Source organism: Mytilus galloprovincialis, chromosome 3, assembly GCF_965363235.1.
Source record: "Mytilus galloprovincialis chromosome 3, xbMytGall1.hap1.1, whole genome shotgun sequence".
Classification (NCBI taxonomy): Eukaryota; Metazoa; Mollusca; class Bivalvia; order Mytilida; family Mytilidae; genus Mytilus; species Mytilus galloprovincialis.
This window is the reverse complement of record NC_134840.1, coordinates 108,718,663-108,737,388: the sequence shown is the minus strand read 5'-3', so window position 1 is coordinate 108,737,388 and position 18,726 is coordinate 108,718,663. Positions and strand designations below refer to the sequence as shown.

Below are 18,726 nucleotides of genomic sequence, written 5' to 3'. Positions count from 1 at the left end.
ACAGTTAAATATGTTCTTGTTTATCCATAAGAATCAGTATGATTTTGAAAAGAAATGTAATGTCGTGGTTGAGCATAAGCTAGACCGAATAATCCGTCTCTTGTGTGGGTACATTTGTCATTTCATATTTTCTTTTCATCATTTGGCTATTCAATTTATTTTTTGTCCACACGGAGACAGAAAGTGCTACTATCAAAAAGTAGTAGAAAGCCTACAATTTGTATGCAGTGGGTTTTCAGGGTTTTGTTGCTTCTCGAGTGTTGCAAACAACTACCGATCGTTTGTTTATGGATTATTCTACATATCCGACTATGTCTCGATGTTTATTCTCCCTCAGAATAGCCTTATTATCATATTTGTTCAGCTCTGATTCACTACACTTTAAATATCAATGGATTCCATTCATAAATATTCTGACCAATCAAAATCACTTTCTCATTTTCATGGGAAGGAAGACAATTTGATCACATGATCGAAACAGAAACCATAATTGCTTACTATGCACATTATGGAATAGTTTGATAACATTATTTAAAGACAACAACGTAAGATGTAAATGAAATAGTATTAATGGCAAGTCAGAAACCTGCTGACAGCTGTAATGACAATTGTAGTATCTGTAATGATAAATTTGTTTATCAATTGAAAAGAAAAAAAAATGATTGAATAAGCATAGACAGTAAATTACATAGACAACCAGAAAAAGTGAGGGATGTACTCGAACAACTTGTTCAGTTTACCCAAAATAGAGATGAAAAGTCATACATTTGTTCTAGTTGTTCTTCCAAAGTTTTCAAATATGGGCAATTACTGTATTACAAAGAAGAGCTTAGAACAGTAGCAGATAGTTCAACTTACATTGGGAAAAAAATATTAGTGACATGTGCATCACCAAAACTCCTTGCAGATACAGGACAAAGAAACAATGTGTCCGAACAACTAGTACCCCAAAACATACAAAGAAACAATGTGTCCGAACTACTGGTACCCCAAAACATACAAAGAAACAATGTGTCCGAACTACTGGTACCCCAAAACATACAATGAAACAATTTGTCCATACGTCGGTAAAACTGCAATTGAAAAGCAAAACGCATTCCTCTGATGGATATAAAAGAACCGCTTCAATTTACCTTTCAGCTAGCAGATACTCTAATGTTTTTAAAACTTTGATTAAAAACTCTAAGGCTGCAAGAACTGCTTTTAAAAAGATTGTTGTCAGTGAGGTAAAAAAAAGAAGTCTCTGAGCTTTGCAAAGCAAAGCATGATACAGTTTGGTGCTCTGGTTCTAAAAATGGCATCAATGCTTTCAATCAATTTTCATGGAACAGTGCAGTAAAAGAAACAAAAAGGTTTTGTCCACTGTTAGTAGCAGCTGTGTCATCTTCTTTGTCAAATATCATCAACCTACAGAGAATGTTTGGAAAAACACAAGTGTCTTTACTGCCAAATTTAGGTTGCATCCTTGGACAGATTGTCTTCGCAAGGAAACCTTACACAATGAAATTTTAACAAGAAATGATTGGGCTGCAGATGTGGATGTCCGGAACCTCCAGAAAGGTAAAAAGTCCAAAATTATAACAAATCAGTCAAACCTGTGAAAGAGAAATGTCAGAGACTAGAATTAGATAAAAAAAAATTAAAAAGTGTTTAAAAATGTTCAGCTCAATTTGAGACTGTCCGAAAAATGTTGATAGTTATTACATATGTACCACCTCAATGTTATTGTACAATTATTTTGTTTTTGTTACACAGGTTAGGCTGTATTGGTTTGATATCTGTGTGTATGTCCATAAAAATTGAACTAGACATATTCATGTTATTTTGAACTTTAATGAAACCGCAAATCAGCATGATTAGTTCTATAAAAATAGACAGTATAATATATATATATATATATATAACATATAGAAACAATTTATACACATAGATATCCCCCTTCTTTTATCAAAATGTGAGAATTCAGTGCATTTTGTTTGAACTTGGAATAAATAATTTTGATTTAATACTTTGAAGCAAAAAACAAGTACATTACTTTTTTATAAACATGTAGCAATGAGATATCTAAGGAAACAAAGATCATTTTTCTCATTAGAAGGTAATTCACCTTATTTATTGTTATAAAAAGACACATGGCCCATTCACAATCACTTATTATCTTACTAATAAATGTTTAGATTTCAACTTTAATGTATGTATGAATTTTAATAAAGATGTGTTTTTTAGGCATTTACCCGGCTTAACCATTTAGGCATCACCATAGGAACAGATGCAACACGTGGTGCAGTGGACAAGATAAGACAGGGGTTTAGTAAAGATCTAACAGAGATGAAAGAGCATTTAATCCGAAACAACAGAGCAGCTGTACAGATACGCAGAAGGTTGTTTGATTAAGAAGGTATCATATGCTGTATTCATGTATAAAAATTAAGTAAACATCTTTTTTTTTTTTTATTTAATCTATACTTTCAAATACACACTTACTACTGACAACAATAAATACAATTGATGCGTTCTTAATGTGCTACCTTATCAATTAAATTTGTACATATGTACTCTAAATTTTAGTGTAAAACTTGCAATCGACTGTAATTTCATAACTCAATTTTTGTTATAATTCTTAAAATTCAAATTTATGTGAAGCCTTCCATAGATGTACAGTACTTGCAACCTTAGGCGTTACTGTTTGACGTGAACTTGACTGATCGGTGAATGATCGGTGATCGGTGACCCATAGGATCCGTCAGATAAGTCAAATAACCTATGTGAGAGTTACCCTGACAACTGTCACCGATCGATCAGTAAATTAAATTTATGCACGGATCGGACGGATACGTATATATTTAAAATTCTTATGTAAACCGAACTCCACTGTGTTTACAATCGATGAACGCGGACCTCTACGAAGACACCTTAATTTACACGTTATAATTTGTAATAAAATTAGTTGCAATACAAAAGTAAAAATAGTTTAACAGAATAAGATGCTTAGAGCGTTAAATTGTTTGTGTTGATTAATATTTTCGTATTAAATATTATAAACATCAGAGACATATAATACATAATTGCATTATATGACTCTGTTAACATGAACTTATTTCTACGAAAATGGTTATTGTTGACCGCCATTGGATTTTGGAACTTTTAATAGTTTCGAATAGGTTGTTTTTCATGAAATTAAAAGAATGTCAAAAAAATGATATTAAAAGTTTGTTCCCATTGTTTAGAATTACCAAAATTAATATTCTTTTTATCAAATATTGTACTATTTTATTTGCAATCAGTTATTTTTACAATCTTGAGACAAATCTTCTAATCAGAATTCAGTTATAATGTGAATAAAAATACTTAAACTTTTATTTTTGTGGAATAAGAATGTAGTTATTGATTTATTTTGATGTATATTATTAACTGTCATTTGATTTCAGTACTATTTGTACATAATGATTGGCTATTCTTCATAAAATAATCTTACTTTAAGGAAAAAGATATTAAATTTTTGTACGCGTTGCCTAAAATGCAAATATTTCTTCATTTTACTGAAAATTATTGACCGCCATTGGATTTTTGTACTTTTTATAGTTGAGAATAGTTTTTTTTCTCATAAAATTAAAATTATATCAGAAAAATCATACTAAAATTTTATTGGCATTGTTTAAAATAATCAATATTATTGTTCTTTTTATCAAAAATGATACTATTTTATTTGAAATCAGTTATTTTTACCATCTTGAGACAATTCTTCTAATTAGAATTGAGATAAAATGAGAATTAAAATACTTAAACTTTTATTTTTGTGGAATAAGAATGTAGTTATTGATTTATTTTGATACAAATTATTAACCGTCATATGATTTCAGTACTTTTTGTACATCAGGATTGGCTGTTCTTCATAAAACATGCTTACTTCAAGGAAAAAGATATTAAATTGTACGCGTTACCTAAAATGGAAATATTTCTTCATTTTACTGAAAATTATTGACCGCCATTGGATTTTGTACTTTTTATAGTTTAAAATAGTTTTTTTGTTCATAAAATTCAAGGAATGTCAGAGAAATCATACTAAAATTTTGTTCGCATTGTTTAAAATAATCAAAATTCTTCTTCTTTTTATCAAAAATGATACTAATTTATTTGAAATCAGTTATTTTTACCATCTTGAGACAAGTCTTCTAATCAGAATTCAGATATAATGAGAATTAAAATACTTAAACTTTTATTTTTGTGGAATAAGAATGTAATTATTGATTTATTTTGATACAAATTGTTAACCGTCATATGATTTCTGTACGTTTTGTACATCAGGATTGGCTGTTCTTCATAAAATATGCTTACTTCAAGGAAAAAGATATTAAATTTTTGTACGCGTTACTTAAAATGCAAATATTTCTTCATTTTACTGAAAATTATTGACCGCCATTGGATTTTGTACTTTTTATAGTTTAAAATAGTTTTTTTGTTCATAAATTTCAAGGAATGTCAGAGAAATCATACTAAAATTTTGTTCGCATTGTTTAAAATAATCAAAATTATTCTTCTTTTTATCAAAAATGATACTATTTTATTTGAAATCAGTTATTTTTACCATCTTGAGACAAGTCTTCTAATTAGAATTGAGATATAATGAGAATTAAAATACTTAAACTTTTATTTTTGTGGAATAAGAATGTAGTTATTGATTTATTTTGATACAAATTATTAGCCGTCATATGATTTCAGTACTTTTTGTACATCAGGATTGGCTGTTCTTCATAAAACATGCTTACTTCAAGGAAAAAGATATTAAATTTTTGTACCCGTTACCTAAAATGCAAATATTGTTTCATTTTACTGAAAATTATTGAACGCCATTGGATTTTGTACTTTTTATAGTTTAAAATAGTTTTTTTGTTCATAAAATTAAAGGAATGTCAGAGAAGTCATACTAAAATTTTGTTCGCATTGTTTAAAATAATCAAAATTATTCTTCTTTTTATCAAAAATGATACTATTTTATTTGAAATCAGTTATTTTTACCATCTTGAGACAAGTCTTCTAATTAGAATTGAGATATAATGAGAATTAAAATACTTAAACTTTTATTTTTGTGGAATAAGAATGTAGTTATTGATTTATTTTGATACAAATTATTAACCGTCATATGATTTCAGTACTTTTTGAACATCAGGATTGGCTGTTCCTCATAATATAATCTTACTTTAAGGAAACAGATATTAAATTTTTGTACGCGTTGCCTAAAATGCAAATATTGTTTCATTTTACTGAAAATTATTGACCGCCATTGGATTTTTGTACTTTTTATAGTTGAGAATAGTTTTTTTTTCATAAAATTAAAATAATATCAGAAAAATTATACTAAAATTTTGTTCGCATTGTTTAAAATAATCAAAATTATTTTTCTTTTTATCAAAAATGATACTATTTTATTTGAAATCAGTTATTTTTACCATCTTGAGACAAGTCTTCTAATTAGAATTGAGATAAAATGAGAATTAAAATACTTAAACTTTTATTTTTGTGGAATAAAAATGCAGTTATTGATTTATTTTGATACAAATTATTAACTGTCATATGATTTCAGTACTTTTTGTACATCAGGATTGGCTGTTCTTCATAAAACATGCTTACTTCAAGGAAAAAGATATTAAATTTTTGTACGCGTTACCTAAAATGCAAATATTTCTTCATTTTACTGAAAATTATTGACCGCCATTGGATTTTGTACTTTTTATAGTTTAAAATAGTTTTTTTGTTCATAAAATTAAAGGAATGTCAGAGAAATCATACTAAAATTTTGTTCGCTTTGTTTAAAGTAATCAAAATTATTCTTCTTTTTATCAAAAATGATACTATTTTATTTGAAATCAGTTATTTTTACCATCTTGAGACAAGTCTTCTAATTCGAATTGAGATAAAATGAAAATTAAAATACTTAAACTTTTATTTTCGTGGAATAAGAATGAAGTTATTGATTTATTTTGATACAAATTATTAACCGTCATATGATTTCAGTACTTTTTGTACATCAGGATTGGCTGTTCTTCATAAAACATGCTTACTTCAAGGAAAAAAATATTAAATTTTTGAACGCGTTACCTAAAATGCAAATATTTCTTCATTTTACTGAAAATTATTGACCGCCATCGGATTTTGTACTTTTTATAGTTTAAAATAGTTTTTTTGTTCATAAAATTAAAGGAATGTCAGAGAAATCATACTAAAATTTTATTGGCATTGTTTAAAATAACCAAAATTATTCTTCTTTTTATTAAAGATGATACTATTTTATTTGAAATCAGTTATTTTACCATCTTGAGACAAGTCTGCTAATTAGAATTGAGTTGTAATGAGACTTAAAATACTTAAAATAAATGATTGCATTACTTTTTGTCCTTCAGGATTGGTTGTTCTTCATAAATTATGTTTACTTTAAGGAAAGAGATATTATTTTTTGTACGTGTTGGCAAAAATGCAAATATTTCTTCTCATATTGGAAAATATTGTAATTGCAATTGCAATCAGTTGTTATAAATGACTTTCATATGTTTTTTGTAGAAAATGTGAATTATTCAAGAATAAATCTGCTTATTTCTTTCTTTTTAAGGAATATATTTATGTTTACCACCATTGGATTTTTGTACTTTTTATTGTTTAGGAGTAGTTATCTTTTTTATTAAAAAAAGACGATCAGAAAAATATAATGTAATGTTGTTTGCATTGTTTAAAATTATTTCTATTTCTTGTTAAAAAATACAGCAGTTATTTTTGTAATTTGTTATTTTAAATGCTTCGATTGTGACGAGAATATAGAAAGTCCGTGATTATGATAAGTTTTTTTTTGAGAATTTTATGATGATAAGGATACAAAAATTTAAAATATCGAAAAAAAATAGACTACATTTTTCAATAACTGATTCTTTCATTTTGTTTTTCCCGAGAATATTTGGAAAATAATCAAATAAAAATCGCGATGTAGACATCGTTTTAGAACTCGCCAGTTTTGAAAATATATAACCTAAATAAAACGAAAAAGACCATTCTTTAATGATGATATTTTAATTTAGGTTTTATCTGTACATTTCTTTTCATTTCAATTCATAAAACTTTGCTAAATAATTAATAAACTAAATGTATCATTGAACGTTCGATTTTCAAGAGTCGCCATTTTAATTAGATTAAACGAAACTAAGATTCCGTAATTTGTATTAGTTTATCATGTGACGTATTAAAGTTCAATCCGTCATCAAGGTCGATCGGTACTATCCGTCCGATCAGTCCGATCAGTCAATTACTTTTACTATAAGTCTGACGGATTGCTGACGTGAGTTTGACGCGAACTTGACTGATCGGTGACTGATCGATGACCGCTGACTGATCGCTGAAATAGTAACGCCTAAGGTTGCAAGAACTGTACTGTTTGCTCAAATTCTGCACAAAATTAAAACAAATTCCACAAAAAGAAGGTTGGGGGAGGGCAACCCCAGAACTGGATATGTCAGATGGATAATAAGCTGACATATACTGATTCTCCTTATTTGTCACCTATCTGTCCAACATTTGTGACATATCTACCCTTATTTTTGCAGTGACAAAACAATTAAATATTTCATCAGATATTTAATTAGTTGACTTTTGTGTTCAACAATTCAATAATCCATTTTAGATGAAAAGGGAGAGGGAGAAGGGGTTGCCATTTTGGACGATACTCTACCATATGCAGAAGATAGTGACAATGAGGATGCCAATGGAAATAATGGAAGAGATGAGGATGCAACAAACTTAAATGACACAATTCCTTTTGAAGATGGAAATGAAGTTGAAGGTACATATTAAAGTAAAAACGTAAATAGCATAAAGGACAAAGTTCATAATTTGAAAGGACCAAAGAGTATGTCTAACTTAAATAGAATGTCAAAATTTTACTCAATGACTACTTGACAATATTGGTTAAGGTTACTCTTTTGAGCAGCTAGGATTAAAGTTTAAAAGTAGCAAGGACAAATAAAACTGACATTTTGGTAAGTGAAAATTAAGTCCTGTTTTTTCTAAGGGGAAACTTTTTTCTCATGATTACTTTTCATTTTATATATGATTATCTGTTAACTGTTTACTGATCATTTGATTCTTGACATTAAATGAATAATTATGATTAATGGTGAAAATAATGTGATTGCAAGTATTAAGTAATGCTAAAATTAGATTCCAGAATAACATGTTAAACTAGAATAAGTTTTTATTTTATATTTTAGCTTTTTTAGCTGATGATTTGGAAGAAGCAGTTATGATTACACCAGCTGAAAGACAAGGATGAGAGGAGGTTAATGAAGATGTAATGGTTGTTGATGAAGTTGACAATGAGGTATAATTTTTAAGTCCTATGATGCTGTCATTGTTGGTGTTAGATTTTCAGCTTGCATGACCTTTCGGCGTCTGTTGTCGTAAACCATTTCAAGAATCTTTTCTGAAACTACTGGGCAAAATACTTTCAAACTTAAGTTAATGTTCCTCAGGGTGCTCTTACTGTAATATAAAGTGACAGATCCATAAAAAAACAGGGCGAGGTATAGGCATGTCCAGTTGGGGGTGGAGGTAATTCTCAAAATTCATTTATAGACTCAACCTCAGCAAAAAAGTAACCCCCAAAAAACTACAACTTCAGTAATTAACTTGTATGATTTGAATGTGATTTTATTACATGGTAACTTGCAAGAAGAGGAAGGTTCATATTTTATAAAGGGGTGTTGGCCCCGACCATTATCAAAAAGGGACAAAAATTGAATCTTTTATAACTTTAGTAATAGTTGGATCGATTTACATTTAAAATTTTATTTTGCATGAGCTTGCAATTACAGTATATATTCTTTGAGTAATAATATTCAATGATATTCATGCAATAATGGATGGCAATATGTATTGAGCCAAATATGACTTTGATAGCCACTTTTGTGTTATTTTATAGGAAGAAGTTCCAGAAAATGAGCTTTGTTTATACAGCTTAGTCTTTGACAATGTTAACAAACATTTGCATGCAAAGCAAACCAGCAGAGAGAAAGAGAACATCATGAAAAATATGGTGCAGGCATATGCGGCTGTTGATCGCATTCCTACTGGGCATCTAGATGATAAACAGCCAACACCTGCAGAAGTTGCTGAAATACCATGTTCAGTGTTTTTAACCAATGAGGAAGAGGTTAAAAGCATAAGGTATGAATATTTTACTTGCGACATGTTTTAATGCAGTAACATGAGTACTAGCGTAAGTCTTATACAGACCCATAGAAAAGGTCAATTACCATGTTTCCTCCATAGATAATTCTGTCGGACATTATAGAATACATGTATTTATGTAACTGATTCTTTGTCAGACATTTCTTATAAAACCAAAGGAAAATGACACTCGTCTAAACATCAACCAAACAATGTTAGATCTGTAAATTTGCTTTCGCAATTTTTTTGTTTTTCCCTCGACGGGATTCGAACCCATGCTACTGAGATATTGTGACACCAAATCACCTGCACTGTACCCTGTGCGCTAGACCCCACGACCATATACATATAAAAATAAGACTATGTGGTAGATTGCCAATAAGACAACTCTCCATGCATGACCTAAAGTAGTAAATATAAGCAATTATAGATTACAGTGCCATATGATGAAACACATTGTAAAGTGTTTGTGACAGGTCATACGTTTTATTGCATTTTATGTTAGACAATTAGTATAAATAAGAAGATGTGGTATGAGTGTCAATGAGACAACTATCCATCTAAATTACAATGTATTTAAAGTTAACAATTATAGGTCTAAGTACAGCCTTCAACTCTGAGCTTTGTTAACACTGAACAGCCAGCTATAAAGGGTCCAATGATTAGTGGAAAAGAAGGCATATTTCAGTGAGTCTTTTTTTTTTGCATAGTAAAAAAATCAGCATAGTATTCAAATCAGTTAAAACGTCATACAGTGTCAATTTAGTGTCCATTAGTATTTTCAAAAACGTCATTGATTTTTTCTAAATAGTCAATGTCTTAATTTAAAATTGATTTTGCCTTTTATTTCAGGTTAGATTATATACAGCAGGTGAAAGAAGTTTTGGTTGCCAATATTCCTTGCTTCTACAATTTGGAATATGAAAATTTTCGTGTCCATTTATACGAGCAAGATTCATTTAGAAAAAGCAATTTGGTATAAACATGTGAAATGGAAAGTTGTCTCAACGGCAACAAAACCACATCTTTGTGTGTTTATATTCATAAATATTTCAATAATGTAACATTATTTCTCGAAGCAAGGCAAACAAAAAGTGACATTGCTTTAGTAACATAGTTGTCACGCTTTTTATTTTAATTTCAGATCCCTTTGGGAGTCCTTGATAAAGATGAAGCAAGAATTGCAGAAATGGTTGATATCATGGAAGACTACCACCAATATGTTCCTGGTACAAGAGATGAAAATCCTGTGATAATACCTCTATTTGGAGATGGACTAAGTGTAGAAAGGGGCTTTGATGCTCAAGATGCTCGCATCAATGCTGGTGATCCTTGGCAGCAGTTACAGGGTCTTCATACATCCATCTAAGAATGGCACAAGCGGGGAATTTTGCTACAGGTAATATGCTTTTTATGGTTGACCAACTTGATTTATCATGTTTGCAATAAGGCACACACTTTAATTATATTTGGTATGAAAAAAACTGTAAAATTTGACAGGCTAGCTTATCATAATTTTTATGTTATTGCCAAGATTGTTAGAACTTTAATGAGGGTCCTAAAGGGGGTTATGTGCACTAAAAAGCGTGAAATAAAATAACCGTTTTACGATGAAGAGAACATAAAAAATGCTTGCACATTGCTGTTATGAACTATATGAAGGGAAGTTCATGAAATAGAAATGGCAAAAAAAAAGCACTTTGCAAGAAAATAACCCTTAACCACCCTCTGTAATGAAAATAAACCATGAGCATTGTGGGAGACTTGAAATTGTTAGATACGTTATTATGCTTTTTTATTTGTCTGATATTCTTTATCCATATAAATAAGAAGATGTGGTATGACTGCCAATGAGACAACTCTGCATACAAGTTAACAGTTATAGGTCAAACTACGGTAGTCAACACAGAGCCTTGGCTCACAATGAACATCAAGCTATAAAGAGCCCCAAAATGACCAATCTAATTCAAAACTGATCTCTCATCGCTCCTGTTTTCTGATATGTCGCGTGGGAGATCTAACGAAATCCGCTTTGAGGTTACATGTGAATGAACTGGAAGTTATGAATTTATAATGATATGCAAATGAGTTGCCGACCTATTAAAAAGCCAATCAAAAAAGTTTATGAATTATTTGGACTGACGATTTTGTCGTAAATAAAATGAATTACATCCCTTTACCTCACAATAAACTTTCAAGATCCTGGAAGACTGATTTTCATTGGTCGAAAAAGACACACCTACGAGGTTACTCACATGTGACCTCAAAGCGGGTTTCGTTAGATCTCCCATGCGACATCAAAAAACGGGAGCGATGAGAGATCGGTTTTTAATTAGATTGCAAAATGACTAGCGTAAAACAATTCAAACAGGAAAACCAATGGTCTAATCTATATACAAAAAAAGACAAGAGAAACTGATTTCTTTAATTTCAATATGCATGTTTTATTTTATTTTTTTTTTCAGGATACTTTTAGGCTTCTATACTCCTAAAAAAGTGCTAGAAGTGCTGGATCATTGTCATACATAAGAAACTCATACAGACAAATAAATGTGAAGGAGAAAGTGTCTGCATGCTTTAATGAAGCAACTGAGTTACTTAGATTTTCAACGACAGCATACATTGTGGCCTCAGCCTTGACATTCATGAACTGCGCTTCTATTGATGATATTCCTACTCATCTCCAAACCCAACAAGATGACTTGCTTCTGTATATGTCAGAAATTGCAGGAAAGATAGTGGAAATGTGTTTCCTCCCACCAAATACTGTGTCTATTTTAAATGCCAATACCTCACAAAAGGACATTTATAAATACTGTGTATGTAAAAATGACATTGAAGAAGATATGATAGGGTGTAACAATAAGAAGTGCAATAGGGGAAAATGGTTTCATTATTCATGTAAAGACATTACAAATGATGAAATTCTTTCTGAAGAGTGGTACTGTTGCCAAGTTTGCAAGGTCAGTCAAACAAGTTCTGAAGTTAAAGATGATTTAGTGTATGAATATAGCTAGATGTTACTTTGGAGAGGTATTGGAGAGACGATACGTCATAAGGCAATAAGATCCAACAATGGACCTAAAATGTTAATGTACTGGAAAGAAGACATAGTTGAGTTCTTTGAAATGGGACATACAAAGTACTTTTCATGTGAACATAGATTATTGATGGACACACATGGTGCATTGTCATTAAGAATAGCCAAGCAGCTAACATGGAACAGAACAGTCAATGTCCACGGAGGTGTCAATCGTAATATAGAGATGGACTTACAAATGGAGTTCTTTAATAAAGAACCTAAAGGTTAAATTATTTTTTAAAAATAAGTAACTTCTAACCTTTTATTATTTCTTGTCATCACGTTAGTCATCGTTGTCATTGCAAACTTTTAGTTCGCCTTAAGGTGGTATGGGAGTCTAAAATAAAAATGATAGAATTTGTTCATACTTTGCCAAAACGTAGTATCTATTGATATATGTTGAAATATATAATAAAAATAATAGGTCACCGCGCATTTTCTCAAGCTACAGGACGCGACAAAATGACACACTTTGTAAGGATTATACAGGAAAAAACATCATTTTGTGGTAAGAAACTAAACAAAATGATAGAATTGTTAAATACTTAAGGAAAAGATAGCTTTCAGACAATGCTTTGAGGATTTCAAAAGAAAAGATAGGGTCACCGTGAGTTTTTTTCCGGCTAAAATACAAAATAGGAAAATTACATGTAGAATCCTTCAGAAAATGCATTATTTTAGAGTTACCTCTCCTTAAAATGGCAATTTAAAAAATAAATAAAACACAAACAAAAATAATCAACATTTGCAAAAATAATAATATTTATAAGTTATATTCTTATAAATTGGTTCTTTTAAATTAAAATTCATATTAAATATCTGCATTCCTGCATCAAAGTTTGCTAACTTGATAGAACATCTGGACCTTTGGTTCACTGTTTTTTACAATCCAAGATGGAGGAAGACACCCATACCACCTTAAAGTGTCCACAGTATATCTCAGTAAGTATTCATAATCAGTAAACTTTGCATACAGGTGATTGATTGTTAGCATCCAAGCAGAATTAGGTCACTGTGACCTATATTTTCAGCTTCATTGACTTACATTAAAGTTTTCATCTGAGTTTATATATCAGTAGCAAGTTATGATTGAATCCTCCAACCATGCATATGCATGCATCTGTGATGGTCGGTCAGCATCTATGCAAAATAAGGTCACTGTGACCATGTGAGTTGAACCTTTTGACAATATTGAGAACAAGGTGAACTGTGCAATTGTTGATAACATATGTTACAAAGATCTTCTCCGCTGAAACTACTGAAGGAATTGGAACCAAACTTGACCACAATTATCTTTCTACTTTAAAATTATGTTCACATTTCTGCTGATTGAAAAATATGCCTACCAATGGCTAAAAATAGAACATTGGGGTCAGCCAACAGTTTTTGTCTACTGAAGGGATGAGAACCAATCTTGAAGAAAATTCTCCCAAGGGTTACTTTGGTTTTTCTTTTCTTTTTTAGAATAATCATATTCCTCAGCCACAAGGATATATTAGTTATTTAATGTATAGATGCTCATAATTAGGGACATCAAAAGTTCCATGAGGGATGAAAACTTAATTCACATAGTTTTTCATTACCCCTACCCCCTCTTAACTTAATTTGTCGCAAAACAACTAGGGAAGATTATGGACAGAATTTGCATATCAAGTAGACAATACTGTAGAAGTAGATAAGAAATTAAAAGAAATGATGATATAAAGTATCTCGTGTATTGCTTGGTAAAGAATGATTGCTGTAAGCGAACAACATTAGCAAGATATCACAATGGTTTTGGGGATATTTCTTTCAACACATCCACGGATCATCCCATTGCCAATAATAATCAGCAAAGTTATATTTACAAATAAGTCAACATGACCGAAATGGTAATGAGGAAAATAATTGAGAAGCATGTAAAAAAAAAGATCAAAAAGACTTCGTCTAATCAATGCAAGGTAATATCTTTTGACAACTATAGTCAGATTAAACTTCACATTGACCTTTAAGGCCCAAAAACATTGGAATTTCTTACACTTGATATTTGGAATTTCCAGATGTCACTTTTAATTGTCATCTATCGAAGTTCTTTTTTCCAGCAACAAATTGGCACACCAATGTGGAATAATTGTGTCCCCTTCTTTCCTTTTTAAGCTCACCTGGCCCGAAGGGCCAAGTAAGCTTTTCTCATCACTTAGCGTCCGGCGTCTGTCGTCGTCCGTCGTCCGTCGTCGTCCGTCGTCGTTAACTTTTACAAAAGTCTTCTCCTCTGAAACTGCTGAGCCAAATTTAACCAAACATGGCCAAAATCATTATTAGGGTATTTAGTTTAAAAATTGTGTCCGATGACCCGCCCAACAAACCAAGATGACCGCCATGGCTAAAAATAGAACATAGGGGTAAAATGCAGTTTTTGACTTTTAACTCAAAAACCAAAGCATTTAAAGCAAATCTGACGGGATAAAATTGTTTATCAGGTCAAGATCTATCTACCCTAAAATTTTCAGATGAATCAGACAACCCGTTGTTGGGTTGCTGCCCCTAAATTGGTAATTTTAAGGAAATTTTACTGTTTTGGGGTATTATCTTGAATATTATTATAGATAGAGATAAACTGTTAACAGCAATAATAATCAGCAAAGTTATATTTACAAATAAGTCAACATGACCGAAATGGTAAGTTGACCCCTTAAGGAGTTATTGCCCTTTATAGTCAATTTTTAACTATTTTTCGTAAATCTTAGTAATCTTTTACAAAAATCTTCTCCTCTGAAACTACTGGGCCACATTAATCCAAACTTGGCCTCAATCATCTTTGGGGTATTTAGTTTAAAAAATGTGTCCGATGACCAGGCCATCCAACCAAGATGGCCGCCATGGCTCAAAATAGAACATAGGGGGTAAAATGAGTTTTTGGCTTAAATCTGACATTGGGTAAAATTGTTTATCAGGTCAAAATCTATCTGCTCTGAAATTTTCAGATGAATTGGACAACCTGTTGTTGGGTTGCTGCCCCTAAATTAGTAATTTTAAGGAAATTTTACTGTTTTGGGTTATTATCTTGAATATTATTATAGATAGAGATAAACTTTAAACAGCAATAATGCACAGCAAAGTGAGATTTACAAATAAGTCAACATGACTGAAATGGTCAATTGATCCCCTAAGGAGTTATTGTCCTTTATAGTCAATTTTTAAAAGTTTTTATAAAATTTGTAAATTTTCACTAACATTTTCCACTGAAACTACTGGGCCAAGTTCATTATAGATAGAGATAACTGTAAGCAGCAAAAATGTTCAGTAAAGTAAGACGTACAAACACACCACCATCACCAAAACACAATTTTGTCATGAATCCATCTGCTTCCTTTGTTTAATATTCAAATAGACAAAGATGAGTGACTAGTTTCTGGTTCTCTTACGAAACAGAAACTAGCAAATAACCAATCAATAAAACTTGTAAGAATGATAAGCATGATGAGCTATACTTATCTACCAATTTTAAGATAAATTGGAATAAATTTGTAGGAATTATAGCCCCTTAATTCTTTAGACTTTATTTTTTGTCTATCTTGCAACAAAAGAGTAATAAAATTAACGGTACCAATTTTCATGCACCAGATGCGCATTTCGACAATACATATCTCTTCAGTGATGCTCGTGGCCAAAATATTTGAAATCCAAAGCTAATATAAAAGATGAAGAGCTATAATCCAAAATGTCAAAAAAGTATAGCCAAATCCGTGAAAGGAATCAGAGCTTTGCATGAGGGAGATACATTCCTTAATTTATAATAATTTCTATCATTTTGTAACAGCAAATTTTATTAACACAAAAAATCCGTAGTAAGCGTCCTCTGCTTATATATCTATTTTTGTCAAGATGAAAACAAACATATTTACCAAATTAAAACTTGGATTTTACTTTCCCTGTACATTTACAGTTTTCAAAACATATACTACAACAACAGCATCTTTCACAAGAACAAGATTCACACTTTTCAGATTCACAATCTTTTGTTTTAAGTAAGTCTTTCTCCATCCCTTTTAAAGTAAACATTGATAGGATTTTTCTGCGATAGCAAATATCACCTTTTAATATTGATTTTAATTGTTCTTCAGAGCCTAATAGAGACCTGCCATATGGATGTGTAATACACAAACCTTGCCTGCCATCCCTACCACATCTGCCTGTTTCCTGCAAAAATGTCATGACTGACACAGGAGCACCCCAGTGGATGACATATTCTACATCTGGAATATCTATGCCTATGCCAAAGGCAACTGTTGCACAAATAACACGTATTTTATTACTTTGTAATTTAAAATTAGTCAATACACGATCAGCTGTATTTGTATCTGTCCTACTATGAAACATTTCAATAAAACTATTTTGCAATTTTTCTTCTTCATGATGGTATGCACATTTTCCCAGTTCTTCCATAAGCCACATGTACACTGAATTACAATTGTAAATACTTGTGCAGTATATAATAGTTTTTGGAGTCAGTTCCTGTTTATCCTTTATTAGATCAAGCAGCCATGCCAAGTTATCACCAATATCTTGTTTCACCTTTTCTCTACATGTAAGTATACATTTGGCCTGCAAAAGAAAAAACAGTTTACTGAGTTAACAAAAGATGAAATAAAATAACATTAAGGCTGCAAAATTCAACATTAAGTCTCACATCAAGAGACAATGACAAAGCAAGAGAAACTGGAGTCAACAAGAAAGTTAAAATTACACATTTAAACAAAACACACTTAAAGCTTAACAACCTTAATAAATAATTTGGCACATACCTGTCAGGCAAGACAGCAACTAACTTGGTCTCATTATCTAATGCAAGTAGAGAGTACAGGTCTTCTTGAATTTTTTCTGTTGCTGTTGCTGTAAGAAGTAGAGTAGGACATTTTGCAAAGAGGCTGATGATATCAGCAACCTTGCGGTACTCTGGTCGGAAATCAAGGCCCCTGAAAAAAAATTATATTGAAACAACATGTACAATCCTTGAATAGAACAATCAACTAAACAAATGTTAAGGTAAGGGTCTTCTATTAGAAAAAAAAATCTTCAGAATATTTATTAAAAAAAAATGGTAAAGGAAAAAAGAAGAGATATATCTGACAAAAATTCAGAATACAGTTAATCATACATGAAACACTTACACTGAAATTTTAAAACTTTTTTTTTTAAGAAAAAAAACAAACCATTCTGAAATACAATCGCATTCATCAAAGACCAGTAGGCAAATCTGGCTCTCCAGTAACCGTAGATCATCAAGTGTTTTCCCTTTCAGGATTTCTGGTGATGCAAATACTATGTCCACATTGCCATCTTTCATTACTGCAAGAGATATAAATAGTATTTATTATATTGTCTAGGATTTTTGAAAAGGTATTAAAGGGATTGTTCTATAAACTTTTCTCTAGGCTTTTAAATTAAAATTGGGTCTGTTCTATTCACATTGTTTGCTTTCAGTCTGGGGCCATGTGGCAGAGGCGTATTAAAGTGGGTGGGTGCAGGAGGCATGCCCCCCACCCCACCCCCTTTTGTTGGAAAAATTGGTTGATTATATAGAGAATCACTGAAGCGGGCCACCTCTTATGCAGTAAGTGCCACCACACCCTCTTAAACAAAATTCTGTATCCGCCACTGTGTGCAACACTACTGAGAGGGAGGGTATAGTATCTAGCATTATCTAGCCATCTGCCATATGATTGAGTACATGTACCGTGTAATTAAGAAAGGAAGGTAAATTATAATGTTAAATGTTTTAAACGTTTATTTAAGACACGAAGGCAAATTATGATATTAAATTTTTTAAAAGTTTAATATTCACTACAATTTACCTTTAATATCTTCAGCTGGTGCATCTTTCATGATCGCAGCTCCTCTTATCTTCTTAGACTCCAGAGCCATGACTTGATCCTTCTTAAGGGCTTTGAGAGGGGAAATTACTAGGCATGTCATCTTTTTGTTTTCTACCTAATTTGTTTCAAATATCAATTTTTAAGATATTTGTTTAAATATATTAAAGCAATATCTCAAAATAATTACAGCTACATTTTCACATCAAATAAATGTGATAAAAATTGAAACTAAGGGAGCTACCATTTGATTTTTATGGGGGAGGTTAGGATGAAAAATTTTGTCCTGCATTTTTTTTTTTTTTTTTTAGCTGTTATCTCTGTCCTGCCTTTTTATTTTTCCCTTAATTGTCGTCCTGACTTTTTTTTGCAAGTGTCTCAAAACTCTTAGCACCCTCCCCCCAAAAAAAAAATCAAATGGTAGCTCCCTAACATTTCGTGAGTCTTGACATTTTTTTTTCAATCAGTTTGGAAAATGTAGTGGTTTTGTGATACATTAAATGAAATTAAGTTAAGATAATTTTTACCCCTTTTTCCACCTATATCTATGATTTATTTAACAAATGATAAAAAAATCTAAATTAC

At 31.1% G+C, this 18,726-nt stretch overlaps 1 protein-coding gene and 1 pseudogene across 1 annotated transcript; one reads left to right on the top strand and one right to left on the bottom strand.

Annotated features, from left to right (window-relative positions):
* Positions 1–1,287: 1,287 nt before the first annotated feature.
* On the top strand, positions 1,288–12,485 carry LOC143066874 (uncharacterized; annotated as a pseudogene).
* A 4,092-nt stretch (positions 12,486–16,577) lies between these two features.
* LOC143066873 (putative ATP-dependent DNA helicase RecS) lies at positions 16,578–18,193 on the bottom strand. Its single transcript, XM_076239684.1, has 4 exons — positions 18,124–18,193; positions 17,482–17,617; positions 17,074–17,244; positions 16,578–16,873 (listed from the first exon to the last, which is right to left on the bottom strand). Exons 1-4 carry the CDS (start codon positions 18,191–18,193, stop codon positions 16,840–16,842), a joined length of 411 nt encoding a protein of 136 aa, XP_076095799.1. The 3' UTR covers positions 16,578–16,839.
* Positions 18,194–18,726: the final 533 nt, after the last annotated feature.

Bases quoted from the DNA above. Each gene is read 5' to 3' on its own strand.
- LOC143066873 (XM_076239684.1), bottom strand. From the start codon at position 18,193: ATGGCTCTGGAGTCTAAGAAGATAAGAGGAGCTGCGATCATGAAAGAT. The intron at 17,618-18,123 runs GTAAATTGTAGT...TATCTCTTGCAG, and splicing joins ACCAGCTGAAGATATTAAAG to TAATGAAAGATGGCAATGTG. The intron at 17,245-17,481 runs GTTTGTTTTTTT...ATTTTTTTTCAG, and splicing joins TGCGATTGTATTTCAGAATG to GGGCCTTGATTTCCGACCAG.